Source organism: Alligator sinensis, unplaced genomic scaffold (assembly GCF_000455745.1).
Source record: "Alligator sinensis unplaced genomic scaffold, ASM45574v1 scaffold301_1, whole genome shotgun sequence".
Taxonomy (NCBI): domain Eukaryota; kingdom Metazoa; phylum Chordata; order Crocodylia; family Alligatoridae; genus Alligator; species Alligator sinensis.
In genome coordinates this window covers 1,856,644-1,882,618 of record NW_005842035.1, presented here as the reverse complement: position 1 = coordinate 1,882,618, position 25,975 = coordinate 1,856,644, and the positions used below count along the sequence as shown (strand labels likewise).

Genomic DNA, 25,975 nt, shown 5'->3' with positions numbered 1-25,975 from the left:
CTCTTTCCTGGATAGGCAGGGGGTCGGACTCGATGATCTGTTGAGGTCCCGTCCGACCCAAACATCTACGAATCTAGGTCAGAATACTTTTAACACCAGGAATTCCCATTTAAATCTCTGGGTTCATAGGCGACTGGTAGGGGGTGCCCCCCCGATAGCCGACACTGATGATGTCGGTAGGGCTCGCGCCCCTCCAACAGGGCCGCTGCCATCGGCGGCTCCTGGGGGTGCCCCCCCCAGATCCAGGAGGCAGTAGTCACCCATGTCTGGCTTTAATTTTGTGAATTATGTTTGCACGCCTAACAGTGCTAACATTGTATGGTGTCCTGCAGCACCCCTGAAAGGTTCTCCAGGCACCCTGGTTGAGAACCACTGCTGCAGAGGCAGACAGCATAACCAAGTGCAAAGAGATTCATAGATTCACAGATGTTAGGGTGGGAAGGGACCTCAATAGATCATCGAGTCCGACCCCCTGCATAGGCAGGAAAGAGCGCTGGGTTTAGATGACCCCAGCTAGATACTCATCTAACCTCCTCTTGAAGACCCCCAGGGTAGGGGAGAGCACCACCTCCCTTGGGAGCCCGTTCCAGACCTTGGCCACTCGAACTGTGAAGAAGTTCTTCCTAATGTCCAGTCTAAATCTGCTCTCTGCTAGCTTGTGGCCATTATTTCTTGTAACCCCCGGGGGCGCCTTGGTGAATAAAACCTCACCAATTCCCTTCTGTGCCCCCGTGATGAACTTATAGGCAGCCACAAGGTCGCCTCTCAACCTTCTCTTGCGGAGGCTGAAAAGGTCCAGTTTCTCTAGTCTCTCGACTAGAGGGAGTAGACAAATAAATGGAGGACAGGTCCACTGAGAACCCAGAGCGATATATCCTCCTGACATCTATAAACCAATGCTGGTTGATGACAAGGCAGGTATGACAGAGGATGGATCACTCTAGACATGCTCCTCATATACTCTCCTTCTAAAGCTCCTACTACCTGCCACGGACAGAAACAGGCCATGTGTTGTATAATAATGCTGGGACTAGGCCCACCAAAAATTACAAGCATCTCCCTCTCCCCCTGCAGTGGGAACTGATGTAACAACTGATTTTGTGAGAAACACGCAAGAAAGCAGGAACAGGGGTGCATGTTAACAACTAGGGTACCAAAGGGGGACAGCAAGGAGAGAACCCACTGCCCAACAACGTGCCCAGACAAGGGAAAGCAAGACAACTCCACAACTATTCACGTTCCCTCCAGCCATCATCTCCTTCCTGGTCTGGTCGATGGTCAGGGTCAGGAGCAGATCAACCAGAAAGTCCTGGGATGTTGCTGGGCTACAGATGAGGTGAGGTTGGAGACAGGCCTATTTACTAGGTAGGGTCAGTGGGCCTAGTCCAGGGGAGGGCAATTATTTTAGGCAGAGGGCTGCTTACTGAGTTTTGGCAAGCCACCGAGGGCCACATGACAGGCAGCCAGGGGCAGATGTATATTAATTTTCTAAATTTTTTAGGGGCCCTGCAAGCTGGATAGAATGGCCTGGCAGGCCGCATCCAGCCCGCGGGCCAGATTTTGCCCACCCCTGGCCTAGTCCTACCAGGAAACTAAAAGCCTCCCTTATTCAAAGGGAGGCCACCAAGTGTGTTGTACACGCTGAGTGCATGGGACAACAAGAGAGAAAATGGGGTTGGGAGTGATGGTGTCTGCTGAGGTGCAATGGGGCAAGAAGGGTGGAGGTAGGATACTTCGCTAGGCAGACCATCAGTCTGACCCAATATGGCATTTCTTATGCCTCCCTTCTCCATAAAGCATAGGAAAGTGACTGTAGGGTATAACAAAAACTTAGATCCACCTCTGCAGCTCCCAAGGTCTAGTCTGCTCATGTTCTTCTATCAGGTCTCATTCAACACAAGAACGGTGCATCTCGTTACATCCTCTCCGTTTTCTAGACTATGTACCCTTTGGGCCAGAGACTTACTTTACCACCCTGTATATCTCACTGATACTTAAATAAGCCATTAATATACATAAAAGGTAAGCAGCTGCCTGCACAGACACAAAGACGGCTGAAAGCAAGCCATCCTAGTACACATGATCAGCACTAAAAATGGAAGTGTCTGAACAATCGCTAATGTTAAATACACATTTTTTTTAGACTGTAAATATTTAAGGACCTTACAGCTAAACGAAAAGCAAGATGCCAGAAAATTAAAAGAACAATGCCAAATATACTTTAGAAATCTCTTCATTAATTCCCCCAGCTCATTTTTTCAGTGGGCTCTAAATATTTATGACTTTTCAAATTATTGGACTACTTAATAAATCATCCAATACGGAACTATTTCTGTACACTGGATGTCCCACGCTACCGTGACAGATGGCTTGGAAAACCAGGGAGGTTTCATTTCAGCTGTGAACGAGTTAACAAAGCAAAAATACTGAGACCTAATGACAAAATCTAGTGTCGTTTCTACAAAGGAAAGAGCTGATGGCACTTTATAGATAATATAATCCATACCAAGCAACTGAAGATATAAAACAGACAAAGGACGGGGGAGGAGAAAAGCAACCAAGTTAAACATTTTTTGTTTCTGTTGGCAAGCAATTTGTAAATCCCCTGGTCTTCTGTTTCAAGCAATTTTAAACCTTTTCAACATCCCAATTCCCTGCTTGGAGTATGCGTCCGCTCTCCTGTGTGTAATGCAGCCTCAATCTCTACAGTAGTTTTTTCCTCCCCCTAAAACAATTCCCGTTCAGTATACAGGGCCAGCTAAGTTGCGGGAACTTCTAAGAAGCTCTGCTTTATGTGGATGCAACACACATCAGTCACAACTATTCACATTTTTTCTATTGTGAATGGGGTCTAAAGCAAATAAAATGGAATTAATGATCTGGGAAAAGGAGGTAGCAGCAGGTGGAAAAAATCTACAGATGGTCAAAATTATTTAGTTTGGTCGATTGTAGAGAAGGCTAAAGAGAATCTGAGCGGGACATAGCAAGAGCAGGTGAGGGGGGAGAAAAAAACAGGTAAAATGAACAGGCCACGCGCAGCAACAATATTCATGTTGAAAGGAGTAATGGAAATTGGTTCTCTATTAACTAATACTCACGGAAAACATAGAGGTACAATTGACAGGTCAACTTCTGCTCAAAGTGAAGGCAGTCAAGAAAGTGTTAGGATGTTAAAAAGAGAGATAAGAAGCGTACAAATCAGTTTTGCCCCAGATAGGGCAGTACCGAGTTCAGTTCTGTTCCTCTTTCCCAAGAGAAAGAGACATTCAGCGATGGTGAAAATGATCAGATGCGTGTAAAGGCCAATTTAGAGAGACTTAACCATTGACTTCACATTCAAGGTATAAAGGAGGTGATATGGAAAGGCATAAAAACAATGGTGATATGGAAGCTTCTCCTACTTATTCTGTAGCATAACAACAGTAGGAAATGCACTGGGTTATGCCACACATTGTCAATTGTGGGTTTCCTTGATCTTTCCCGCACCAGCCAGACTGAATACTGGGCTGGACAGGCCATGCGTTTCATCTGCCATGGCAAGTCCTGTTCACCTCAAGACTTGCTTCCTTTGGCGCTGGTGTCCGAGTGCTACCCTCTGCTCCTGCTCTCAATTAGACTTCAGAGCATCATGACTAACTCAGGGCTGGGAAAACAAAGCAGAAGTCTGGTTATTTTGTCGTTCTGCTTGGTCTCTCATATCACTCTGCTACCCAGCAGCAGGCTTCAAGCATAGGCCCATTCCTTTGAAGTTTGAGAGCCTTCAGCTTGCAAAGGCTTCTGTGAGAGCAAGGGAAGTTGAGGTTAGATAACGTCAGAGGTGGTGGACTCTCCATCCTTGGAGGTTTTGAAGACCCAGGTAGACAAAGCCTTGGCTGGGATGATGTGGTTGGGGCTCGTCCTGCTTTTTGAGCAGGGGGTTGGACTAGACGTGACCTCCTGAGGTCCCTTCCAGTCCTCATTTTCTCTGATTCTGTGGAATCAAGAGTGCTCAAACCCCACAAAACATGGCCCTTGGATTGTTGTTGTAATTATAATTACTATGTACATTGCTAAGGCAGTAAAATAACAACAGCTCCCTTTTTATACATACACACCCGTACGCACGCACACACTTCTCATTGCCAAGGAAATGGCATTTAAATTGTTAAGACAGGATAGACACAAGAACGGAGCACGTGGCCCAAAGAGGAAGGTTGGGCAAAGGTAGCAACTTTTCATTACGTGACTCTCCCCTGATACCCAACGGGATGGGCAGGAGGATGCACTTCATGGAAAGTCTTTCAGGGCAGGTGCAAATCCAGCAAACCCCACAAAAGCTCAGCTTCCTAGCCCGCTGGATCACCGGTGCGCACAGAATCAGAGGGAGGGCTGTATGCACACTCGCCGCCCCCTTCAATGAACACCACTTTTGTCAGTCACTCTACCAAGAAAAGCTCATTGTCCCCAATGATGCATGTAAAAGCCTCTTTCACTCTGTATGTGTTTATTTCAGGATAAATCACAGACAATTAGGTATCACTATTTCCTCCAGTTTTGCTACCAAAGACAGGGCTTTTCTTCCGGGTTGCTTTTTTTTTTTTTTTAAACTGAGAATAATATAATACAGGGCAAAAAATCTCACTCTCAAAAGGCTCTGAAGTGAGTCATTCCTAGTGGCTGGGGAGTAACTGTCCCCATTTCTGCGATCCATCATCACACCACCACCCACAAAAGTGCTTCACTCAATTCTCGCTCCAGCAAAAACGTGGCCCTTCTTGCACTAGGCAAGAGAGATGCTTCCCAGATGAGAAAGATCCATAACAGAAGTTCCCAGAAGAAGCACACTTATCTGAAACCACCTGCAGGCTGCAAAAGCCCCTTTGCAAGAGGAATTGGGAAGTCAGGTTCAATGAATTATGTTCCTATCAGTCAGACATTTTCCCCTACTGAAATGATTTAAGGTTAGTTCAATAGACTCATACCAATAACGGATGTGCCTAGACTTAAAATGAGGATTAGCTTGATGCTTCTGATTTTCCCCCAAAGGTTTTACTGTGATCTTTGAATTTCAATAGGTGTGGCCAACTCCTGGCCTTATTATGGGAACACGCATAAACCCAGTCAAGTCAAGGGGATTAATCTCACTCCTACTGCATCATTTAACACACTGGCATGGTTTTCTTCTGGAAAGTATTTTTTCTATGAATGATTCAGGCAGGCTGACATCAGTTCCATCACTGGAAGACGGTTGTCCTTGAATCCTCCAAGGGGAAGGGAAAAATAGCTCTGTCAAGCATCAATGGTGGAAAAAAAGTACGATTTTCCCACATACTCAAAAAAGGGGCGAGTTCTTTCCCCATGGAGGTCAATGGGAGTGCTGGCTTTGGGTTCAATAGAACCAAGATTATACCCATGATATTTCTCAAGGGCTAAAAAAGAAAGCTGAGATGAGGCTGGAAAAGCTGGAAGCAGCATGCCAAACTGCTGGGGGCCTGGAGCATATTGCAAGTGTCTTGGATTACTAAATAAGGGCCATAAAGGAGCATTTAGAAGCAGTATTACTGGTCTGAACTCAGCCTGCATCAGTAGCAACCAAAATTTCCCCACCATCTGCTTTCAGTCCATATGTGTCCATGAGAAAAGTCAGCAGCAGGGAGACAAGAGACCTGGAGGCTGGATTTATGCAAAGAGGCTGCTTTTGTCTACCTAAAGAGAGAATTATTCTCCATCTTATTTGATGTTCTCCTTGCCTAGTGAATGCACAGCATGGGTTTGTCTACGCAGGCAAACTTCACAGCAATGTCACCCCAGAAGAATTCCACCGAGGCAAGCGGTGACAGAATAGATAAGGCTCTTTTATTTTTCTCTCTCCTATCTAGAGCTTCCCGGGGCAGTGCTTTTGGCTCTGAAGTTTGCTGGTGCCGGCAGAGTCTACTTTGGCCTTAGGCTACACATGAAAGGGTCTTCTACTTGTCTGCGCTGCTTCTTCCATTGCTCTTCACTCACTCCCCACGTGCTCTAGCTACTCTTAACCTTCACACAAGTCACTTAACTGCACTAATTAAAACAAACCAGGATTTTCAGAAGCAGCCTCTGCTTTCTGCTTGCAAATAAGTTCAGGGGTGTTTTATAGCACTTGATCCGCCCTTGATGAGGCCTAGAGATCTCCGTGTTAAAGCCTGATCTAATTATGCTCACCAAGAAAATCACCTCCCTCTCTCCCCAGCCCGAAACAAAGGGACAAAACACAAAAAAACATAAAAAGCTAAAGGCCAAGTCAAAAGCCTGTGAGAAAATGGGGTATAATTGATCACGCTGGGGTAGATGATCTACTTGTATTCATTTCAGTTCTGTTTTTCCTCTTTGTGGTATTCCTTGTCCTTCAAATACTTTAGGAAGATATACTGTGGTTGCAGGGGAAAGGTCACTGCAGCTGGACTCATTTCGTCAAGAATAATCTTTTTTTTTTTTTTTTTTTTTTGGAAAAAGTATCAGAGATAGTTGCTACGAGAGACCTAAGATCTAGAGATAGATGAGACCTTCCACCCCAATTACTTCTAAGAACAAAAAATACAAAAGCAACAGGTATCCATTTTACTGGAAATTAAAAAGGACTTCCAACAAACGCAGAAAGGAGGCACATGGGCCATGGAGCGAGGTTTTAAAGTGCAAGTAATTCTCCACTGTTTATTTTACAGAACTTTGGTAACTGCATTAGTGAAACGGAATATTTCAACCAATTACAGCCTGGTAGAAGTGTACTTATGGGAAGTCCCTAAAATGATATGTATGTCTTTATTGAATAAGTTATTGATAAATCAACATGGGGGGGGGGAAATCAATGTTAAATGTAAAGCTTATAGACCAGAAGTTTATTTAATCAACTAAAAAGATAAATAGTCTGAGGATCAGATAATAGGATCTTTTCTTTAGCAGTTCACATATTACAGCCCAAGCTAAGCTGCTTCCTAGCAGGGACAAGCCATTATAGTATCAGTTTAATTTAATTCTGCATTACTCATGGTGTAATCAGTGCAAAACATATCAGCATGCTATTCACAATGTAGTCATTGTAATAAACTTCCAGCGTGCTTATATTTTTAACACTAGGGGGGAAAATGCACCACAAATAGATTACACCCAAAACCTGATTCAAGTATTCCACCTCCACTGCACACCTATCCGAAGATGCTGGGGGACAAAAACCAGGATTCGGCTAGCACACAGCCATTTTAACACATTTTATTGGGATCATCTTAACCAGAAAGCGTTAAAGGGAAAATATTTTTTCGTTGACATCCAGCTACCCCAAAACGTACCATTTTTCTCGAGCTGTCACTGTTAGAGTCCAAAGAATTTTGCGTATATATATATTTTTTTTGTTTGTTGTTGTTAAGATATTTCCATGAGCAGCAGATTTTTCTCTTCAGCCCCAAACTCTGTGCATTCCATGAAGCAAATGCAGTTGTTTTTAAAACAAACTGTGACTCACTGAAAACCTGAATCCTAACAAAGCCCAAGGATAAAGCCATGCGATTCACAGAATTTAATGGCCTGTGATATACAGGATGGTCAGACTGGATGGTCTAATGACTTCCTCTGGCCTTTGACTCGATGAACCTATGACCCAAGTGATGTCTGATTACACACTTGCCTGTGTGGCTCTCCTTGCAAGTAAATTCAATTTTTGTTTCACTGGAGGGTGAGGGGAGAGGCAGAAAGCGTGATCAAGTTAGTGACTTTGCACGTGTTCGCTGGAGCCGGGAAACAAGAATAGTAATGAAAAGCAGCTGGCTTCAAATGCTGTATTAGAATATAATAGCATCAAAAACTGCAAAGCCTAAAAAGTTACAGCAGGGTTTGCCCTACATTTGATTTTTCTAGGGTTAACTGTGCTTCTTTCGGAGCAAGCAAGCTATGATGAGCAGTTACATACTGAAGTGTGAAGAGCGATTGCTTACTGGATCTGCCCATCCAGGAGCAGGGACAAGGGGTGTACGCTACAGGTCTGGAAGACTGAATGAAAATCAAAAGGAAATAACGCTCCTTGGCTCTTCTCCAGCTGTAGAGAGAAAAAAAAACCCCACTCATTTATTTCCTTGCTTTTACGCACTGGAGCTGGATGCACTGGAATGAGTCAATCAACAAACAACGACACCAGCAGACTGCAAGTTTTGCTAACGAACACAGAGGAAACGGCAGGCAGAATGAGATGCAAACGATGAGCTGGGACACATGCATAAAATACCCAAGTCAAATTAGAAGAACTGAACAGGAGGAAAAGCAAAGACAAGAACTTTTTTTTTTTTTGAACAATGCGATGAGAATTAATCCCTCCCCCGTTCAGATCAAGAGGAGTTGGAAGAAAACACACGTAAGAACTGGTTTCCTGAAACAAAGATTTTTTTTTCTTGAAGACGTTTAGAGAAAGCAAATGAGAAGCTGTGAACAAAAGGATATGCATAAAATAAAAGCCAGAACCGAGAAGCTTATCTTCGAGACAGCAATCAAGATAGAAATCCAGCGTGTGATAGAAAGAAAGATCAAACTGCAAAAGAAATCTCTCTCTGAGCACTGAACGGCAGTCTACCAAAATCCAAGAGAAAAACCAAGGTAAGGCATTTTTAACAACAAAAAGCACAACAAGCCAAGTCTAGCAAATGTTTAAGTGCTGTGCTGAGCAGATGGCTGTTGTAAGCATCTGCCTGTTAGAGGGTAACACAAGCGTTAAAATCTTCTGCAGAGTTTAGTGCTAGTGGAGGCTGGGTGTAGTGAAAGTCTGGATCCGATCTTCAAGAAGATAAACTCCATAAAAAGGGGGTTTTACTTGCCCCTTGCTTATGCTGGTGATGGGTAACTTTAGATGGTTACGTTCCATAAATTGTCTACGATTCCCTTTGGATAGCCACCAGTTTTTTACTGCCTGCAGCTCCCTTACCTTCACCTGATATACGACGGCCTGTAGATGTTGAAAGGACTTCTCGGCAGTCCTTTGCAGAGGGGATGGTAGCTCCTTTGGGGGGAAGAGCAGGGAAAATACAGGTACTGTGCTCTATGTCCGTGCATACTATGGTAGACTAGACACCTGGGAGGGGAGGAGTTGTACCCATGCAGGACAAGCATCTGTCTTTCACTCTTTATCGATAATTTGCATATTCTGTATTTAGGGGGAACCCTTTGACACCCAAATTCATGCACCTCTTCTCCAGATACAAGCCGACCCACGGAGCTAATAAACTGCCTGCTTTCCACCACAACCAAATTATCTCCAGCGCTTCTGAAGCCAGAGCCTCTGTTTAAAAGGATAACCAGACCACTAGACCTTAGGAGCCAGGGATGGACACAAGTCAGTACTTCTGGCCTTCGAGACCAACGTGCCTTTCGTAAGGGACTGGATACGAATTTGGATCCAACACTTGGGCACGGGCATGACATCTCGCAGCAGCAGATGACCGATTTCCCTTACTGACCATGCTGGCCTTTCTTCAGGATCGTACTGGACCAGAGAGGCACGGCAAGTTGGTATACGATACAAAATGTCTGAGCAACACCCAATTCCAGAATACATTCTGCTGGGCACAAGGATGTCCTACCCTTTAAACCTCTCCAACGTTTCTGGATATGGCAACAGGTCTTTGACGCAGCTCGCAGTAACGGGAGACTCCAAACACAGCTCCCCGAGTGACGAACAAGGAAACAGAGTGTGCTGGGCAGCTCTCCTGATCCTCCTGGTTATAATCCCCACCATCGGGGGAAACATACTTGTTATACTGGCTGTGGCCCTGGAGAAAAAGTTGCAGTATGCTACCAATTACTTCCTAATGTCCTTGGCGGTGGCAGATTTGCTGGTGGGATTGTTTGTGATGCCAATTGCCCTCCTTATCATACTGTTTGGTGAGTACTTTGCTTTATTCCTACCAACAGGTTCCCCATCAGCGTTACCAACAAGGTGAATACAGTGTAAATAGCACAACTGCTTGCTTACTTCCCTATGATGAACGCTATTTCTTTTTTTTTTTCTTTCTTTTTTTTAAGAACCACCTGGCTAAGCAGTCCCCAATCCCCCCCCTCCATCTCTAAGCTTAATTTACACGTTCATACAAGATCCCAGTTTAACCAGATCTGCTATGAACAGCGTTATTCATCCCTCCCACTCACAAGAGAAAAATTAAGTCTCTTCCCCCCACCCCCTCCTGCCACCAAAAAGGTTTATTACTTTGACTAAAGACAAACTACAGATACTACACTCTGGGGAGAGTGAAAGATAGAGTGCATATATACACTCTGAGCAGCACAACGTTTTGGGGCATCTGTACTCGTCAGAAACTAGACTCACAATACAAGTTCTCCCTCTAAGACTGTTACAAAAAGAAATAGCTTGCTCTGGTTAAATTAAACGGTGAAAAGCTTCACCGCTTGACAAGTGGCAGCACCTGCGTTGGACAGCTTGCTGTCTCGGTTACTATCCAGGTGTGTTTCAGACGCGATCCCCGTGACCACGGGCAGCAACAATTTGCCTGGTGTCGCTTCCAGCAGCGCTAATTTTCGGCTGCCCGAGAGAAATGGCGAGAGTGGCAGCGCGCTGTCGAGCGGCTCCATCTGCACGGCTAGCTCAATTTCAGGCCATCTGTGCACCTGATGGAAGAGATTCAGGTGGCCATTTGCTCTTGACTCGCATGGAATAAAAAGCGATTTTGATGAGATTATGCCCTGGCTTTGACATTTTCTTGTTTATTTCATGACGACTAAACCAAAGTCGTCTTCCTATTTCCAGGGATGCAACTCCATTTCAGATGCCGTTCGATACCACCCCTACAGGGAAGGACTCCAGCCTTTACATTTATTTTTGTTTAAAAGTGCCGCTTTAAAAAGAAGTGGACATGCAATTTTAAATTATACCCCAGAAGAGACTCCAGACGCGAGCTGCAGTGCTTCTGGGTTCTTTTTTTTTTTCCAATTAACTTGAAGAGTATATCCAGGATTGCAACTCAGCCTTTGAGGTATAGTGTGCCGCTGACCCAGAACTAATGATAAGTCAGTGGGAATTCACTCTTCCTGCATTAAATCCCTAGGAGCTGCCTGACATGGCAGGAGGATGGGAGGGAGAAGGGGACAGACAGGGACCCAGCAAGCACAAACTGACTCCTAAAAGCAGCTAATAAGTCAGTAAATGAGAGCTTAAATGCAGCTACTAAGTCAGTAAACAAGAGATGGTGTTGATTTGGTATCAATTCCCGTTAAGTCATAAAATGTGTTGCATTCAGTTCCTCTAGATACACCGTCACTCATTATATAAAAGTATCAAACAATTAAGCAAACGGGGAGTAAGGGATAGCATTCTTTTCAAGCACCAGTTTCTAGACAATAAAGATGACAATTCTGCTGGTCAATGTTCATGAACAACCCGAATCACTTGTACATTTTCTAAGTATTTTTTTTTTTTTTTTTAGAAAATCCTTTCCTGTCCTTTTTCGTGTCCTTGTGACAAGGTATTTAGCAGAATTTGCAGACTCGCTGGAATCTGACAGGCCGTGCCGCGAGCGCTTCTGCTGTGGCTTTTTTGAAAATGACTTAAATAGGAATGATTTCATTGCTTCATTTGTAGATTGTAGACAAACAATAGATAACACTGATGTCCTAAAGAATCTGAATTTTTTTAAACAGATATAGATATTCATCAAACATGGTGATAAAACCAACATCTGACTAGGGATCGAGTACAGTGGGAAGTTAACACACTGTCTTTTTGAACTTCTCTAATTTCCCTAGTAATTAGTTTTGCCTTTCTAACTTTCTTACCCTTTTTTTTTTTTTTTATTGCTACTTAATCTTTCAATTAATCCAGAACTAAAACCGTCATAGCCCAGGTCGAAGCATGCTAAGAATCTCAATTTTGAAACCAACAAAAGCGTCTTTCGTCTTTTGGGACCTTTTAAGAAAACCGTAGACCTAGCTGCCATGCAGTAGGTGCGGGGAGGCTCCCACAAGCACGCCGTATAACCTAGCAAAGGTAAACACTGGACTTACTTCCATGAGACATTTCCTTGGCAGCGAAATGGGGAAAATGTTCTGCCTCTTCAGCAATTGGTGGAAGATACCGAGGTGTTTACAGAAAGTTCAGACCCAGAGCAAATTGTTAAGGGTTACGGGAATGAAACAAGAACATGGACACCGAAGCACCTCGCAAGTCTAGATCTCTGAAGTTCAAGTTAATTGAACAAGGAATAAAATCACTGGCAAAGACAGCAATGAAATCCACCTTCCCGCATTTTCCCCACAAGAATATTTTTCCCCTAATGACAAAATAATGGTGTGGGGGTGTTTCTCAAAATAAATATTATCCTTCTGATTTCTGACTGACATCTAGTTATGTGAAGGATATAAAAGAGGAGAAAGGTGTGAATCAAAACCTAGCAGTACTGAAACTACTTTCATGTTAGTGGAAATATGCAGTAATGTTTAAAATGTAAAACTGACTATCAGCACCGACTCCACTCCCCTAGGAAAGGCTTGCAAAAACGACTCCTTTAAGAAGTGTACTGTTTTCGGAATAAAAGTGGCTCACTTTGGATATTTTCGCTGTAGCGACTTCATAACTCCGATGGCGTGCTTAAATGAAATAAGTTTACATTTCAGATCGAGTGAACCATATTTTAACATCAACTGGATGTATGCGGTGACTTTAATTTAAAAGGGCTTAGAAACGTCAGAACATACGAATAGTTAATTGCTTTTATTAGCTGCTAAATTCTTCACTTTTCTTTCATTAAGAGGCCGGCACGTTAGGAAGTCAGAGCATGCTTTTAAATATCACACTGAAAGCTAGCAGAGCTGTCTACAAGTGGAGTTGGCACATTCTTAAAGCAGGTGGTCTCAGATCCCCTTCTTATGAGGTCACAGGTGGAAGTTCAATTGCTAAGATTTTAGTGGGGAGGAAGGGTTGGTTGGAGATCGCATTCCTTAGTTGCCATTTTGTACCTTCAAAATGTGCCCCTTAAATACAAGGCAAGGTAATGTTGATTTTGTGAGCTGAGAACTGTCCACCACCCACAAGGAATCGCAGTATCTCTTCCATTATCTCCTTTGGAGAAGATCCACCGCAAAACATTCACCTGCCATTCGTTTGCAGAAATGCAGGGGAGATGGAGAACAATCCATTTTTAAGGAGACTAGCAATCTGACTAGCAAAAGGGATCTGACTGTTTCCAGCTCTGAAGGAAACTAAAGAAGGCATAGGAAAATGTTAATATAGGGAAGTTCTCCGATTAGCTTCAATACGAAGCTACTTTAGTAAATAATGCCTCCCACCTTCAACATACTATGATTTCAATGGAGCAGATACAAAAAATGAAGCCTAAGTTCAAGGGCCCAAGTTGAATATGAAAGCAAGAAAAGCAGGGTGGGAAATCAAAGCTGAAGGTGTCCTCAGCATCACTTACTGCCATCAAATGCAACCCAAACTTGAAAGCCTACACGTGCAGCTGCTTATAAACTGATGCCTGGGTTTTTACAATATGAAAAAGTCAAGCTTCCATCGCAATAAAAATCCTTATATCAACAAAATGACTGGTATAATGAAAGCTGTTACAGGCAACAAAATTTATATTGCCTACATGGCACATTACTATAAAGGTAAAACTAATTATTTCCAAGCCTTATGAGAAGGCCACTCTTAGTTTCAAGTCTATACACCCACAAATCAGTGCCTTGCCATCATGAGTGTTCAAAGAACATCTCTTTGGCTTACATGAGAAGCAGCTCTTTTGTACTGAACCTAGTTTTAAGGATAATCTTGAATCCCATATACTCAATAAAGCTGCCCTTCTCGTTTCATAAAGCAAGACCAGAAAACTGCTGTTAAAACTCACTGCATCCGTCTTAGGACAAACCTAAAAGCACAAAGGGGAAGCGCCAGAGCAGAAAGCATTTTAAGAATGATAAAAGTAATCTGAGCACCTAAAAAAAAATAATGCATGTACTTAAAATAAAAAAAGAAATGGATATTCCAATTATGAAAAGCCAGGACTCATTACAGAATAAGTTACACCAGCACAACAAGATACAAAACACTGAACAAAACAGATGTATGTGATGGGAGAATAAGAATTTCTTAAAACCAAAATTCAGTGCAGCCTGTCAAGAGCCCTGCAGCTTAGCTCCATTATTTTACATATTTGTCTTACTTTCAAACTAGCTGTTAGCATTTGGCTCAAGGGCCTGAGCCTACTTTCTGAACACTGGAGAAAGTCAGCCTGTTCCACCTCTTAATAACCAAGCTCCAGGAGTTCATAACAATCTCCAAGTACCAGGTGAAATAAGGTGACTAACAACACAAGTGCTAAATCTGCTTCTGGAAGGCAGAATTTTTTTTTATTTTTTTTTTAAACAAACGCATTTTTCTTCAAGACCTCCTGCTTGGAAGCATCTCCCAGTACTGGCCATAATTCTATAAAGGACAAGTTTATTCCACTTGTATAACTTTAATTTACACTTATATTAGATATGTACAAAAAGATCCTGTGGGCAACAGGCAGGACCAGACAATGAAAGAGGCCCTGCTGGCAGCACCCAACTGGGTGGCAAACTCTCTTTTTCTCATATTTCTGTAGTGAGTTTTCTAGATTGTGAAAAGGAAAACACAGTCTGAATTGGGCTTCCAGTGCTTGGCTCTAGGCATTTACGCTTTAAACACACATAGGGACACAGAAATACATTTTAATCCAAAAGGGGTGAGGGGAGAAAGCAAAAAGATGCCATATCATTAACCTAGCTTGCTAAATTGGCTTTTGTGATTACAATTTTAAGGCAGTTATTTTGTTTAAACAAAAATTTTGGCCAACTAAGAACCAACTTTAACTTGGAGGACTGCTGCTCGCCACACCTATTTCGAAGCAAATCAAATGCATTTACACCAGGAAAAGGTTTCTCCGTTTAAGCTGCAACCAGCCCAAATGTTGCGTCTCCACTCAAGTAATACAAGGCTCCATTGCATCAAGTGACTACCGCAGAAACCCACCCATACCCAGAACAAGGAAAGCAAAACTCCATTGCCAGGCATCTGAGGATTTTCTGTTGTCAGGAGAAGAAACAGAAGTCATTTTACTGCACGGCCTCAATTCCCTCTGTAGAAGGCATTAAAGAGTTGCTCATTTGAAATTTAGCTATCAGTGTTATCTGTATACACCCTTTACTAGGTAAAACATGCACTTCTGCCAACCTCACTTCACCTTTTTAATTGTGCTAAATAAGCTTTTATACAAGCCACAGAAAACCTCCTGACTTCCTAGGGAGAACAGAGATCATTCAAATGCATTAAATTAACTGGTTCTGTTAAGTACTATTTTTTCTGGCATGCTGGCTTCCACGTGGCTGGTGGAGCGACTGCATCAAGGGCCCTAGAGATTTATAAAAGGTACCACATCTTAAGGCCTGATGAAATTGTAGAGAGAAAAGTTAAAAGAGAATTCTTGTTTATTTTATGTTTTATTAGCGATGTGGTTCTCACATTGCATCCCAGCTAATTTAATGAGCTTTAGATGCTTTTTTTTCCCCCCCTGTATCCAAGTTCCTGATATTCAGGAATCACATACCCAAACATTGCAACATACAGTCAGTTCATTTATAAATAATCAATTCAAGTCTTCCCTTGTTGTCTCCCCTCTTTTACTGCACTCACCTGGAGTCTGCTGCCTTGGGAGAGGGACAGCTTTATTCTCAGCCTCCATCTATTTCTGCCCTCGCTCCCATATGTACAGGACAGACCGTTATAGGCACTGCCCGTCCCAATGCAATTTGTCATCCTCCCTTGCTTGACACTTGGGAGTCACTGCTTCTCTGTGCAATTCTGACACATCAGTCACAACAAGAAGGAATCACGCTCTAATCTTAAATGACTTAAACTTCTGCAACGCTGCGCTATTGAAAAGATAATGCCCTCCAGCGCTGCCAGCTCCTTTGGCGCTAAGCAGAGTCTGTCATTGGTTACTCACTGTTATAAATAGGGTTAAAATATGAAATCCCACAAAAACCCCATCATTGTACAAAGAGGCGCATGTATGCTGGCAGCCCATCAGCTGCACCTGCAGATCTACGGGTTTGTACATGCAGAACACCAAAATGCATCACAGACTTGAGCACTATCCCAGCAACGTTGGCTCGTGACACAAACCACTTGTGAGAAAGATCAATTAGTTTATGATAAAAACCTCAAAAGAGTTGCATGGAAGTCCATTCACTCCATTTAGTAAAGTAAATATTTAGGAGATCTTCACTGGGGAAGACGCAGCTCTCAAATGCGAACTCCTTGGATAGCTTGAACGTAAAACAAAGTGAATGTCACTGTCCCAAAAACAAAGCAGTTGGCAGACAGTTGCGCTCTATACCCAGACACCATTAAAAACGGATTAGCCCCGGTCAAAAATGTGATTTAAGACTGAAGTGTTGAAAAGCTTAGGCCACTGCATGTGAAAAATGAAGCAGGGGTGGGGACCAACAATCTTTGCTGCATAATTAGACACTCAGGGATGGCAGAGCCCTGTGTAGCCAGGACAGGGGCGAGTCTACATTGTGCCATAACATAGCTGATCTTTTTTTTTATACAACGGTAGGAACCAGACGTCCAAGCTCAGCCTTAGCATTGGGACTTGAGCCACTGTTCTGCTAGAAAGCACTGTTCATTGTCTCCTTCGTTTAATACATCTCCAATTTGCTGGGCCTTATGGAAATCATACACCTGAAGTGCGATCACGTGGTTTCTCTCCAATCACATTTACTACCTAGCACTTCCTAGGAACCAAAGTCAAGGCCTATTTTTGTTTAACCCTGTACAAATAAACCGAGAGAATCCATGCTCCAAAGAGCTTACAGCCTAAATAAAACACAAAAAGAAAGGGAAAGAAAGAGGTCCGACAGCAGAGACGATCAATATGATGGCAACGAACGTTAGTTAGTTCTGCATCTTCTTGGGGTAGGGAGAACAGAAGGAAAAACAGCTGAGCAAAGTTTTGTGGCAGGTGTAGAACAAGGTGCAGCTCCCAAATAACGGAGATCTATCGATGAAATGAAGTGATGGAGAAAATGCACACTGGACACACAAAAAATATCAGCAAAAGAAACTAATGTCTTTCCTGCTCTCTTTCAGATAATGAGTGGCCTCTTCCACCAGAAATGTGTCCTGTTTGGCTGTTCCTTGATGTCCTCTTTTCCACTGCGTCCATCATGCACCTCTGTGCCATCTCACTAGACCGTTATATTGCCATAAAGAAACCGATCCTGGCCAATCAGTATAATTCCTGGGCTACAGCGATCATCAAAATCACTGTGGTTTGGCTCATTTCAATAGGTATGTGATTTCAAGACTGGGAATGGGGATTCATTTCCAGATTAGTAGTTCAAAACTAGTGCAGGGTTGAAATGGTGAAGTGCTGCTGGATGGTAACCTGTATCAGCTGTGCTGGGTCTCAGGCCATTTCATACAGGGCAGGTCGCTACCTCTCAAAATCCATATGAATAGTCATCTGCTGGCAGGCTTCTTGAAGGGGGTCACAGATTGAGTGGGAATGGCTTTCAAAATGTTTTCTTGTGCCTAGAAGTAGTCCCCAAACCATTGATTTGACACCCTCAGAAGCAGATGGGGATGCTGGCTAAACAGCTGCTCTGGCTGGACCTATTCTGGGGGTGCAAATCTTCAGGTCTGAGTGTAGTCAATCCAGTAGCTCCTAGAAGTACAAATATGAAGTGTTGAAACGGATGCTGTTGAATTGGTGCCTCCCTTCTAACTGCTTCAAGGAGCAAAAAATGGAGCCTGAGGTTGAGAACTTTGTTTCAGGACAAGGATAATCAAATGCAGTAATACTGATAGATCTACTCTTAAATGGTTGGAGGAGTCGACTTTCTGAAATCACATGCAAGAAGGAGGGGAAAGGAGTCTCTCGGATTCAAATACATAAGCAGCAACTAGCATTCATATCACAGCCTGAAGCAAACTCCTCAAGTCAAGGTTGAAGCATAAGAAAGACCTGCTTCCAAGGGAGAGGCACATGTATATTGGTTTATATTACACTTCTAAGTGCCTTCTGAAAACTTTGCATATGGCACAATGCCCACCCTTAAATGTTTATTAGATTTGGGCATAAAATGTAAACCGCAGACGGTATCAGATGAAGGGACCAGAAGAGCTAAAATGTTTAGTCCAAACAACTAGCTCACAATGGCAGTACGGTACAGCAGCAGGAGCGCTAGAGACACAAATAACAGTGCCAGCCAGAGCGAGCAACATTGTGCCGAGAGACCGAATGGTCTTTTCTGCATCGCCCAGGTCACTGATGCAGCACCAGGGACGAGCTGCAACTCTTCTCGCCCTACGTATGAATTCTTAAAAACAGAGACTTCCTACGTGAATTTAGAAGAGAACGCTGATGACAAGTGAAAAGATTTATTGCCACTTTGTCATGAAAAAGGAAACTGCTCTATAGAGGCAAGAGGCTTAGATACTGACCTTCTCAGCCTTGATTTACTGCCATTAATCAGCTCCGTACATTTGCATTCCTTATCTTCCATAAAAAGTGCTCCGCAGCTGAACCTGGGCATTTTGACTCCGAGGTTAATTTGATCGAGTCTCTGCTTTCTCCTTCATGAGGTGTGTCAGTTGTTAAGGAAAGGGCTGCGAAGCTGACGGCTAGGCCATTTTGCTGCCTGCTACTTTCAGATGCCACTGAAACAAGGCTGGGGAACTCAAAAATATGGTTAAAATCCCTAGATCATCCTGAAAGATACTGGGGAGAGTAGCACCAGGAACCTTTATCAGCCAGACAGGAACCTATCTGTGCTGTCAGGCCTTGGTGCAATGGAAGTGCTGTCTGTGATTTAAGTTGTAAACAAGTACATTTAGAAAGACAAGCCCTCCGACTAAAACAGTTAAGGCAAAAGAGCTCAACTTAGACATCCTAACTATCCAACGAAGTTTTAGCCAGCCAGCGCACAGTGAAGATGTGTAGCAGAACGCTGGCATCTATTTAACTACTACTATTTTGTATATTCAAAATCATCGAGTGGGGTGAAAAAGTCTGTTAAATCAGTCTGATCGTTTGATGGAAGATCAGAGAGAGAGAGAGAGAGCAGTGTTATGTATTTATAGGGTCAGAGCTGCAGAAATTCCAGTGGTTGCATTCAGGAAAATAAGTTATTTCCCTATGTAAAAAAGCCACACTAATTGAGGTGGTTGGAGTCAAAATCATTAACATGAGTTATATCCAAGGAGCTCTGTTCCAGAGCCAAACTGAATACTAATCTCTTTCTTCTCAAATTATAGAGCGCCAGGGGTCACCCCTCAATGTTAGGCAAGCCTTTAACACCAGGTTTGCTGACTTTTGTCTACCCAGGTTTTGAAAACCTCCAAGGATGCAGAGTCCACCACCTCTCTGGTGACCTGTTCCAGTGTTTTACTACCCTCCTAGTGGAAAAATTCTTCCTAATATCTAACCTAAACCTCCACTGCTGTAACTTGAGACTGTTGCTCCTTGTTCGGTCATCTGCCACCACTGAGAATGTCACAGACCACCCTTGCCTGCATCCTTTGAAACTGCACTGATATCGAGCTGAACTATTTCCACTTTTCTTCCCTAGGTATTGCCATTCCCATCCCGATCCGAGGTATAAAAGATGGACGTGGCAACTCCACTAACATCACGTGTGCTCTGATGCCCGAACATTTTAGTGACTTCATCCTCTTTGGGTCACTGGCTGCCTTCTTCATCCCACTCGCGATTATGATAGTCACTTACTTTCTGACCATTCAAGTGCTACGTAAGAAAGCCTACTTGATCAACAAGCCGCCTCAGCGCTTAACTTGGTCCACCGTGTCCACGGTATTTCAAAGGGACGTAACGCCTGGCTCATCGCCCGAGAAGGTGGCCATGTTGGATGGCTCCAGAAAGGACAAGGCTTTGGCCAACACAAACGATGACATGCTTATACGTAGGATGTCCACTGTTGGAAAGAGGTCGATGCAGACCATCACCAACGAACAAAGGGCCTCAAAAGTTCTGGGGATTGTATTTTTTCTTTTCTTGTTGATGTGGTGCCCGTTTTTTATAACAAACGTAAGTTCCGTGCTGTGCACGTCCTGTAGCAAGGAAGTTATTCAAAGGCTCATGGAGATCTTTGTTTGGATAGGATATGTGTCTTCAGGGGTGAACCCTCTGGTCTACACGCTCTTCAACAAGACATTCAGGGCGGCATTCAGCAGGTACATCACTTGCAATTATCGGACCACAAAGACAGAGAAGGCCTCTGAGAAAAACTGCAGCAGGATCTCTTTCAGAAATTCAGTGGCAGAGAACTCCAAGATCTTTATGAAGCACGGGATGAGAAACGGGATTAATCCTCTTATGTACCAGAGCCCAATGAGACTCCGAAACTCGCCAATCCAGTCTTCGTCAGCCATTCTGCTGGACACTTTGCTGCTCCCGGAGCACGAGGTCGATAAAACGGAGGAACAAGTCAGCTACGTATAGAGAAGCAAAAACTATGTCCTCAACATATAATGTTGCTGTATGTATTGTAGGTAAACGTGCTATATAAGGATATAAATACTATTGTCTTCTATTATTTATACAAGCAATATCTTACTGAACTTGTATTAATTCATCTCCTCTAAGACTAAAAGGTTCCTCTATCCAGAATCTCCCCCACTTTACCAATTTAAACACAAATAGCCCACTGAAGTAATAGCAATTTCATTCTATTATAAACAGCAAATATCAGAGCATTGTAGATTAAAGGCAGAGGGATCTAAATAAAAGAAGCTAAGGCAACTCCGGTGTTTGACTGTAGTTTTCCATCATTCCCTGATCTCTTCAAAGCACACGTGTTTAAAAAAAAAGTCTTTATATACAAACACTATTGTAAAGTTCTCCTTGGTAAGGAGACAGAAACTCGTAATAAGTTGGTCTTCTGTCCAAGTCTGATATTAGCAAGGGCACACAAGCTTGCCAGCTGCCAGAAGTTTAATGTAAACCCAGAGTAGATCCAATGCATGACTGTGAAGCATGCATGTTCAGCACATCTCCCCTTCTGCTGATCCCAGGTAGCAGAACACATGCTAACCATGTCCTCAGCAGCAATAAACCTCGCTCGGTCTTGTCCTTGCAGGTCCTGGCTGTGGGGGCAGGATGCCACAGGAAGACACTGGTTCTGCAGACAAATTGTGGTCCTCTCAAGTTATGAGAAAGAAATTCCACAGGCTAAAACCATCCCATGTGGGGGTTTTACCCCCCCACCTCCGTGCAAGACAGAATCTCTTACCTGACTGCCTTTTTCCCCTCCATTGCTCAAACACACTTACCCACTTGTTACTTCCAGGTGACTCGCGAATGCTGAGTGCAGACCGACTTCAGTTGATCTGAAGCATATTGTACTAAAAAAGGATGACCTGGCACTTTTCTAGCATAAGGAAAACAGGGCAGGCCAGGCCCAAAACCATCCCTGGAAATTTAAGCATAGTATCATAGTGTTTAGGGTCGGAAGGGACATAAACAGATCATCAGGTCCAACACCCTGCTCCAAGCAGGAACGGGTGCTGGGGTCATAACATCCCAGCCAAGTATCAATCCAATGGAACGAAAGAGTCAAAAATGACTTTTTCTGGCTCAGAAATCAGAAATTCAATCCCTACTGCCTAATTTAATACTATTTTTACTCACTAAGTAAAACCCAAGAAAAAAAAAAAAAGGTACTGCAAATACTAGAAGAGTGATGTGGTAGGAATAGTGCTAAAAATGGCAGGGCATTTTAGAGCTGTCACTGCTTGTCCAGGGATCTATAGCGACGGGAATCGCTTGTTCCCGACTAGATGATGGAAATCCTGACTCCCCCTGAGGAAAGGGCAGGATTCCACCTTTGATTTCACAGGAGCCAAGAAGTGCACAATATATTTCAAAGGGATGTTCCACAATTTGCTAAAATTTACCTCTCCAGAATATCATTGCCTTCGCTGGTGTCAGATGGCTTCAAACACAGGCTGGACCCAAAACTTGTTGAATTTCTATAACTTTCCCAGAGAGAGACTGAGGGAACTGAGCTTATTTAGTCTGCAGAAGAGAAGACCGAGGGGGATTCAGGCTGGACCCAAAACTTGTTGAATTTCTATGACTTTCCCAGAGCGCACCCGCATCCGTGGGAAGAGAACGGTTAATTCTAAGGATCAGATACCGTCTCTCCTCAGCATTTCTACTTCATCAGTGGCCTGGAAGATGGGATGGAGTGCAGCCTCAGCAAATTTGCAGATGACACCGAGCTGGGGGAAGTAGTACATAATATGCTGGAGGGTAGGGCTGGGATTCAGAGTGACCAAGACGAATTGGAGGATTGGACCAAAAGAAATCTCATGAGGTTCAACAAGGACAAGTACAAAGTCCTGCACTTAGGAGGGAGCAATCCCATGCATCAGTGCAGGCTGGGGGTGACTGGCTGGGCAGCAGCTCTGCAGAAAAGGACCCGGGGGTTACAGTGGACAAGAGGGATATGAGCCAGCAGTGCGCCCTTGTTGCCAAGAAGGCTAACGGCATCCTGGGCTGCATTGGTAGGAGCGTTGCCAGCAGGTCAAGGGAAGTGATTCTTCCCCTCTATTCAGCACTGGTGAGGCCACATCTGGAGTCCTGTGTCCAGTTGTGCCCCCCCCGAAAGGATGTGGACAAGTTGGAGAGAGTCTAGCAGAGGGCAATTAAAATGTTTCCGGGGCTGGGGGACATGATTTGTGAGAAGAGACTGAGGGAACTGAGCTTATTTAGTCTGCAGAAGAGAAGACCAAGGGGGATTGAATAGCAGCCTTCACCTCCCTGCAGGGGGGCTGCAAAGAGGATGCAGCTGGACTGTTCTCAGTGAGGGCAGACGACAGGACAAGGAGCAATGGGCTCAAGTTGCAGCAAGGAAAGTTGAGATTGGATATTAGGAAGAATTTTCTCACTAGGAGGGTGAAGCACTGAAACGAGCTACCCAGAGAGGTGGTGGAGTCTCCATCCTTGGAGATGTTCAAGACCCATCTAGACAAAGCCTTGGCTGGGATGAAGTTGGGGCTGGTCCTGCTCTGAGCAGGGGGGGGGACTAGATGCGACCTCCTGAGGTCCCTTCAACCTTCATCGTCTCTGATCTACGATTCCCCACTCTCCCGGCGCGCCTAAGTTACTTGCAGAGCGTTGCAAACGAGCCCATGTAACTCAGCAAGCTCCCACATTCGTGGTTTATATAAATGTTTCTTTTACGAGGTTGCCACAAAACAAACGATGTGAAATTCAGTAGGTGTGTAGCCACGATCAGTGTTTCCTGAAAAACCAGCTTCATTGGTAGCTTCAGACCTTCAGCTCCAGTCAGACAGACTCTGCTGGGCAAGGATGGTTTAAAATGGTTTGTACTGAGAAACAGTTTGGTTACCGGGAGTCAGTAATGAGATGCATCTGTGAGAAAAGGCAAAGCATGTTTCAGGGGAGGCCCTCCCAAGCAGAGAGGAAAATATTAATACCCTCATATATAAAGGTCCAGATAACACCTCATCTGGAAAACTGTGTACAATTCACACTCAAGCAGAACTGAATTCAAGCTGGAAGGGGCACAGAAAAGGGCTCCAGGGATAAGGAGGGAAATCAGAGCCTGTCTTACAAGAAGAGAATAAAGGAGCTTTGCAAAGAGAGGGCTGGGAGGGGATACCGTCCCTCTGTCAATACAGACCGGAGGGTACGCACTGAAGATGGGGAAGAGTCATTTAAGCCAAGGGAAAATATAGCTCAAAGATAAATGGGTTAGAAGTAAGTGAACAAACTGAGGCTAGAATGTGAAGATATTTTTAACCATCACGGGACAGATGGATTGTTTCAGTACAACCATTCCTTAGGACCGATTCTCAACCAGGGGGGCCATGGCACCCCAGGGTGCCTTGAGATCCTTTCAAGGGTGCTGCGGGGTGCCACGCAATTTTAGCACTGCTAGGTGTGCAAATATGATTCACACGATAAACCCAGAGATTTCAAATAGGAATCCAGAGTGTTAAAACCATTCTGACCTGCAGTGGGCTTTCTGAATTCATTGCAGCACAAGAACTACTCTAGTATTTTTCCATAGTCAACAGCTAAGTGAAAACTAAGAGCTAGCATTTTCCTAGGGGTGCTTTGAGTCTATCACAAGGTGCCTTGCATCTGAAAAAGGGCAAGACCCACTGCTCGGGGAGAAAAGGGGACAAGAAACTTAACTGATTAAGTAGTGATTGAACTGATTAAATAGTGTTTTCAAAGTTTAAGAGAAGGATTATACCATGCACTTGTCTTCACTAGCAAGGCACCAGACTTCACGACCCAGAAGGTCCTTTCCAGAAAGTTTGTATTAAGAGAGTAATTTAGTAATAATAATCGTTAGGGTCCCAACTAGCCCAGTCACAGATATCTTCTTATGCACTTTATTTAAAGAGCTGGAAAAGAGGAGCTCTTGACATTCAGATTAAACACACATAGGGGATAATGTTTGCTAAAGCTGGCAAAGTGGCTTATATTTTTTGCTCTTGCAGAACTTGGTCGAACTACAGCATCTCCCTGCAGCTTCACTGCAGGTGCAGATTTAGCTTCCAGAGAAGTAAGTGGGATGGGGGGTTTAATACCCAAACCTGCACTTTTTCGAGTTAAATAGGAGCATTGCTATTAACTCCCCTGGATGCACAATCACGATTCTTGGCATCTGCTCCATCATCTAACCCTGCTTATGGCATAGATGACTCTGGTGGCAGCCAATACTCCACCTGCACAAAGGACCCTGAAACAGCCACAAACAACAAAGCTATAGTAACAGCACTTCATCATCCTATAGTAACAGCACCTTATCATCCTCACCCATACATTAACATACCTCAACACATTTAGAAAGACTTAGGAAGTCAAAAGTGAATGAAAGCAGCAGAAGAAAGAATTGCATCCAACTGTATTCGGGTTTTTGGAACAAGGTCACCTGTGGTTGATGTCTATCTACAGACATGTCTGCAAAACAGAAGAGACTATTTCACGTATCCCCCACCAAGCTGTAAAACCTAAAGACGATGCCTACTGCCTACATGGATAACCAAGATATTCTGACCCTTCTGGATGATTACGCTATGAGCTCTTAGGAAGGAAATCCTATTTCACAAAGGTATTGCAATTCTTACAGGAAGCAGCCACTCCCTCCTCTTGCCAGTTTACCTGTTACGATCAGTACCAGCTTAAATTCAAAAGTTTCTGTTCATTTTTAATGTTTTCAAAGCTTTTGAGCAAATCACTGAAAACCCATTTGGCAAAGGATAACTTTGTAAAAACACAGAAGGGAGTGTACTAAAGGTAACACATTTATATATTTAATTTACAACACAGCCACATTTCAAAGAGGACATGAAGCAGCCACTGCTAGCAAGTTCCAGAGCAAGGTACTTCAAATAAATTTCAGAGGTCGTTCAGAGAAATGTCAGAATCCCTGCCAAAAGCAAAACATTTCTACTCGTGGCCCTTGACATCAATGTGCAGAAGTAACAGGTTGTTACTGCTGTGAATGGCTCTTGAATTTTACAGAGAAATAATTGAGAACGATTTCAACTAAGTTTTCTTCTAAAAATACTGACACGGTCAAAAAAAATCGCAAAGAGAAAAGCAGATTACTTCACATGTCTTGCTAAAAGTTTCTACTGGAGAATACATCGCTCTATCACCCAACATAGCCTAAGAAAGAGCTCAGAAGCTAAGCAAACGTGCAAGTGTGAGCAGATTTATACATCATCCGAGCACAAACCAAGTGTATTTATACACATCTGCTATCAACAAGCCAAATACTAGCTGCTTTTATGATGAGGTACCTTTAAGATGACTCAATTAAATATTTCACTTTGTACTAGAGCTATGGCCTGGTCTTGGAAAATCCTACCTGTGATTCAAAAAGCTTACGCAAATTAGCAAGCAAAGTAGTCCTGTGGCCAAGAATTTCATCCATCATC

At 43.5% G+C, this 25,975-nt stretch overlaps 2 protein-coding genes across 5 annotated transcripts in view; one reads left to right on the top strand and one right to left on the bottom strand.

The window, feature by feature from the left end:
* The window catches only part of PSMD1 (proteasome 26S subunit, non-ATPase 1), a gene marked incomplete at its 5' end in the record, with an annotated part of 109,770 nt that overhangs the window by 47,379 nt on the left and 36,416 nt on the right, over positions 1-25,975 (bottom strand). The gene's annotated exons all lie outside the window — the stretch shown is intronic.
* Positions 7,686-20,890, top strand: HTR2B (5-hydroxytryptamine receptor 2B). 4 transcript variants are annotated; one of them, XM_006022432.3, is made up of 4 exons: positions 7,686-8,592; positions 9,189-9,873; positions 17,120-17,320; positions 19,603-20,890. In XM_006022432.3, exons 2-4 carry the CDS (start codon positions 9,516-9,518, stop codon positions 20,490-20,492), a joined length of 1,449 nt encoding a protein of 482 aa, XP_006022494.2. In that variant the 5' UTR covers positions 7,686-8,592; positions 9,189-9,515; the 3' UTR covers positions 20,493-20,890. The 4 variants fall into 4 exon arrangements, with proteins under 4 accessions (XP_006022494.2, XP_014374848.1, XP_025058545.1 ...); XM_014519362.2 differs by having other exon boundaries at positions 9,147-9,873; XM_025202760.1 differs by lacking the exon at positions 17,120-17,320 and having other exon boundaries at positions 9,147-9,873.

What these genes read in the sequence shown, in the direction of transcription:
- HTR2B (XM_006022432.3), top strand. Translation starts at nt 9,516, where the DNA reads ATGTCTGAGCAACACCCAATTCCAGAATACATTCTGCTGGGCACAAGG. An exon ending in CCTCCTTATCATACTGTTTG is followed by an intron (nt 9,874 to 17,119) that starts GTGAGTACTTTG and finishes GCTCTCTTTCAG; the next exon opens with ATAATGAGTGGCCTCTTCCA. An exon ending in GGTTTGGCTCATTTCAATAG is followed by an intron (nt 17,321 to 19,602) that starts GTATGTGATTTC and finishes TTTCTTCCCTAG; the next exon opens with GTATTGCCATTCCCATCCCG.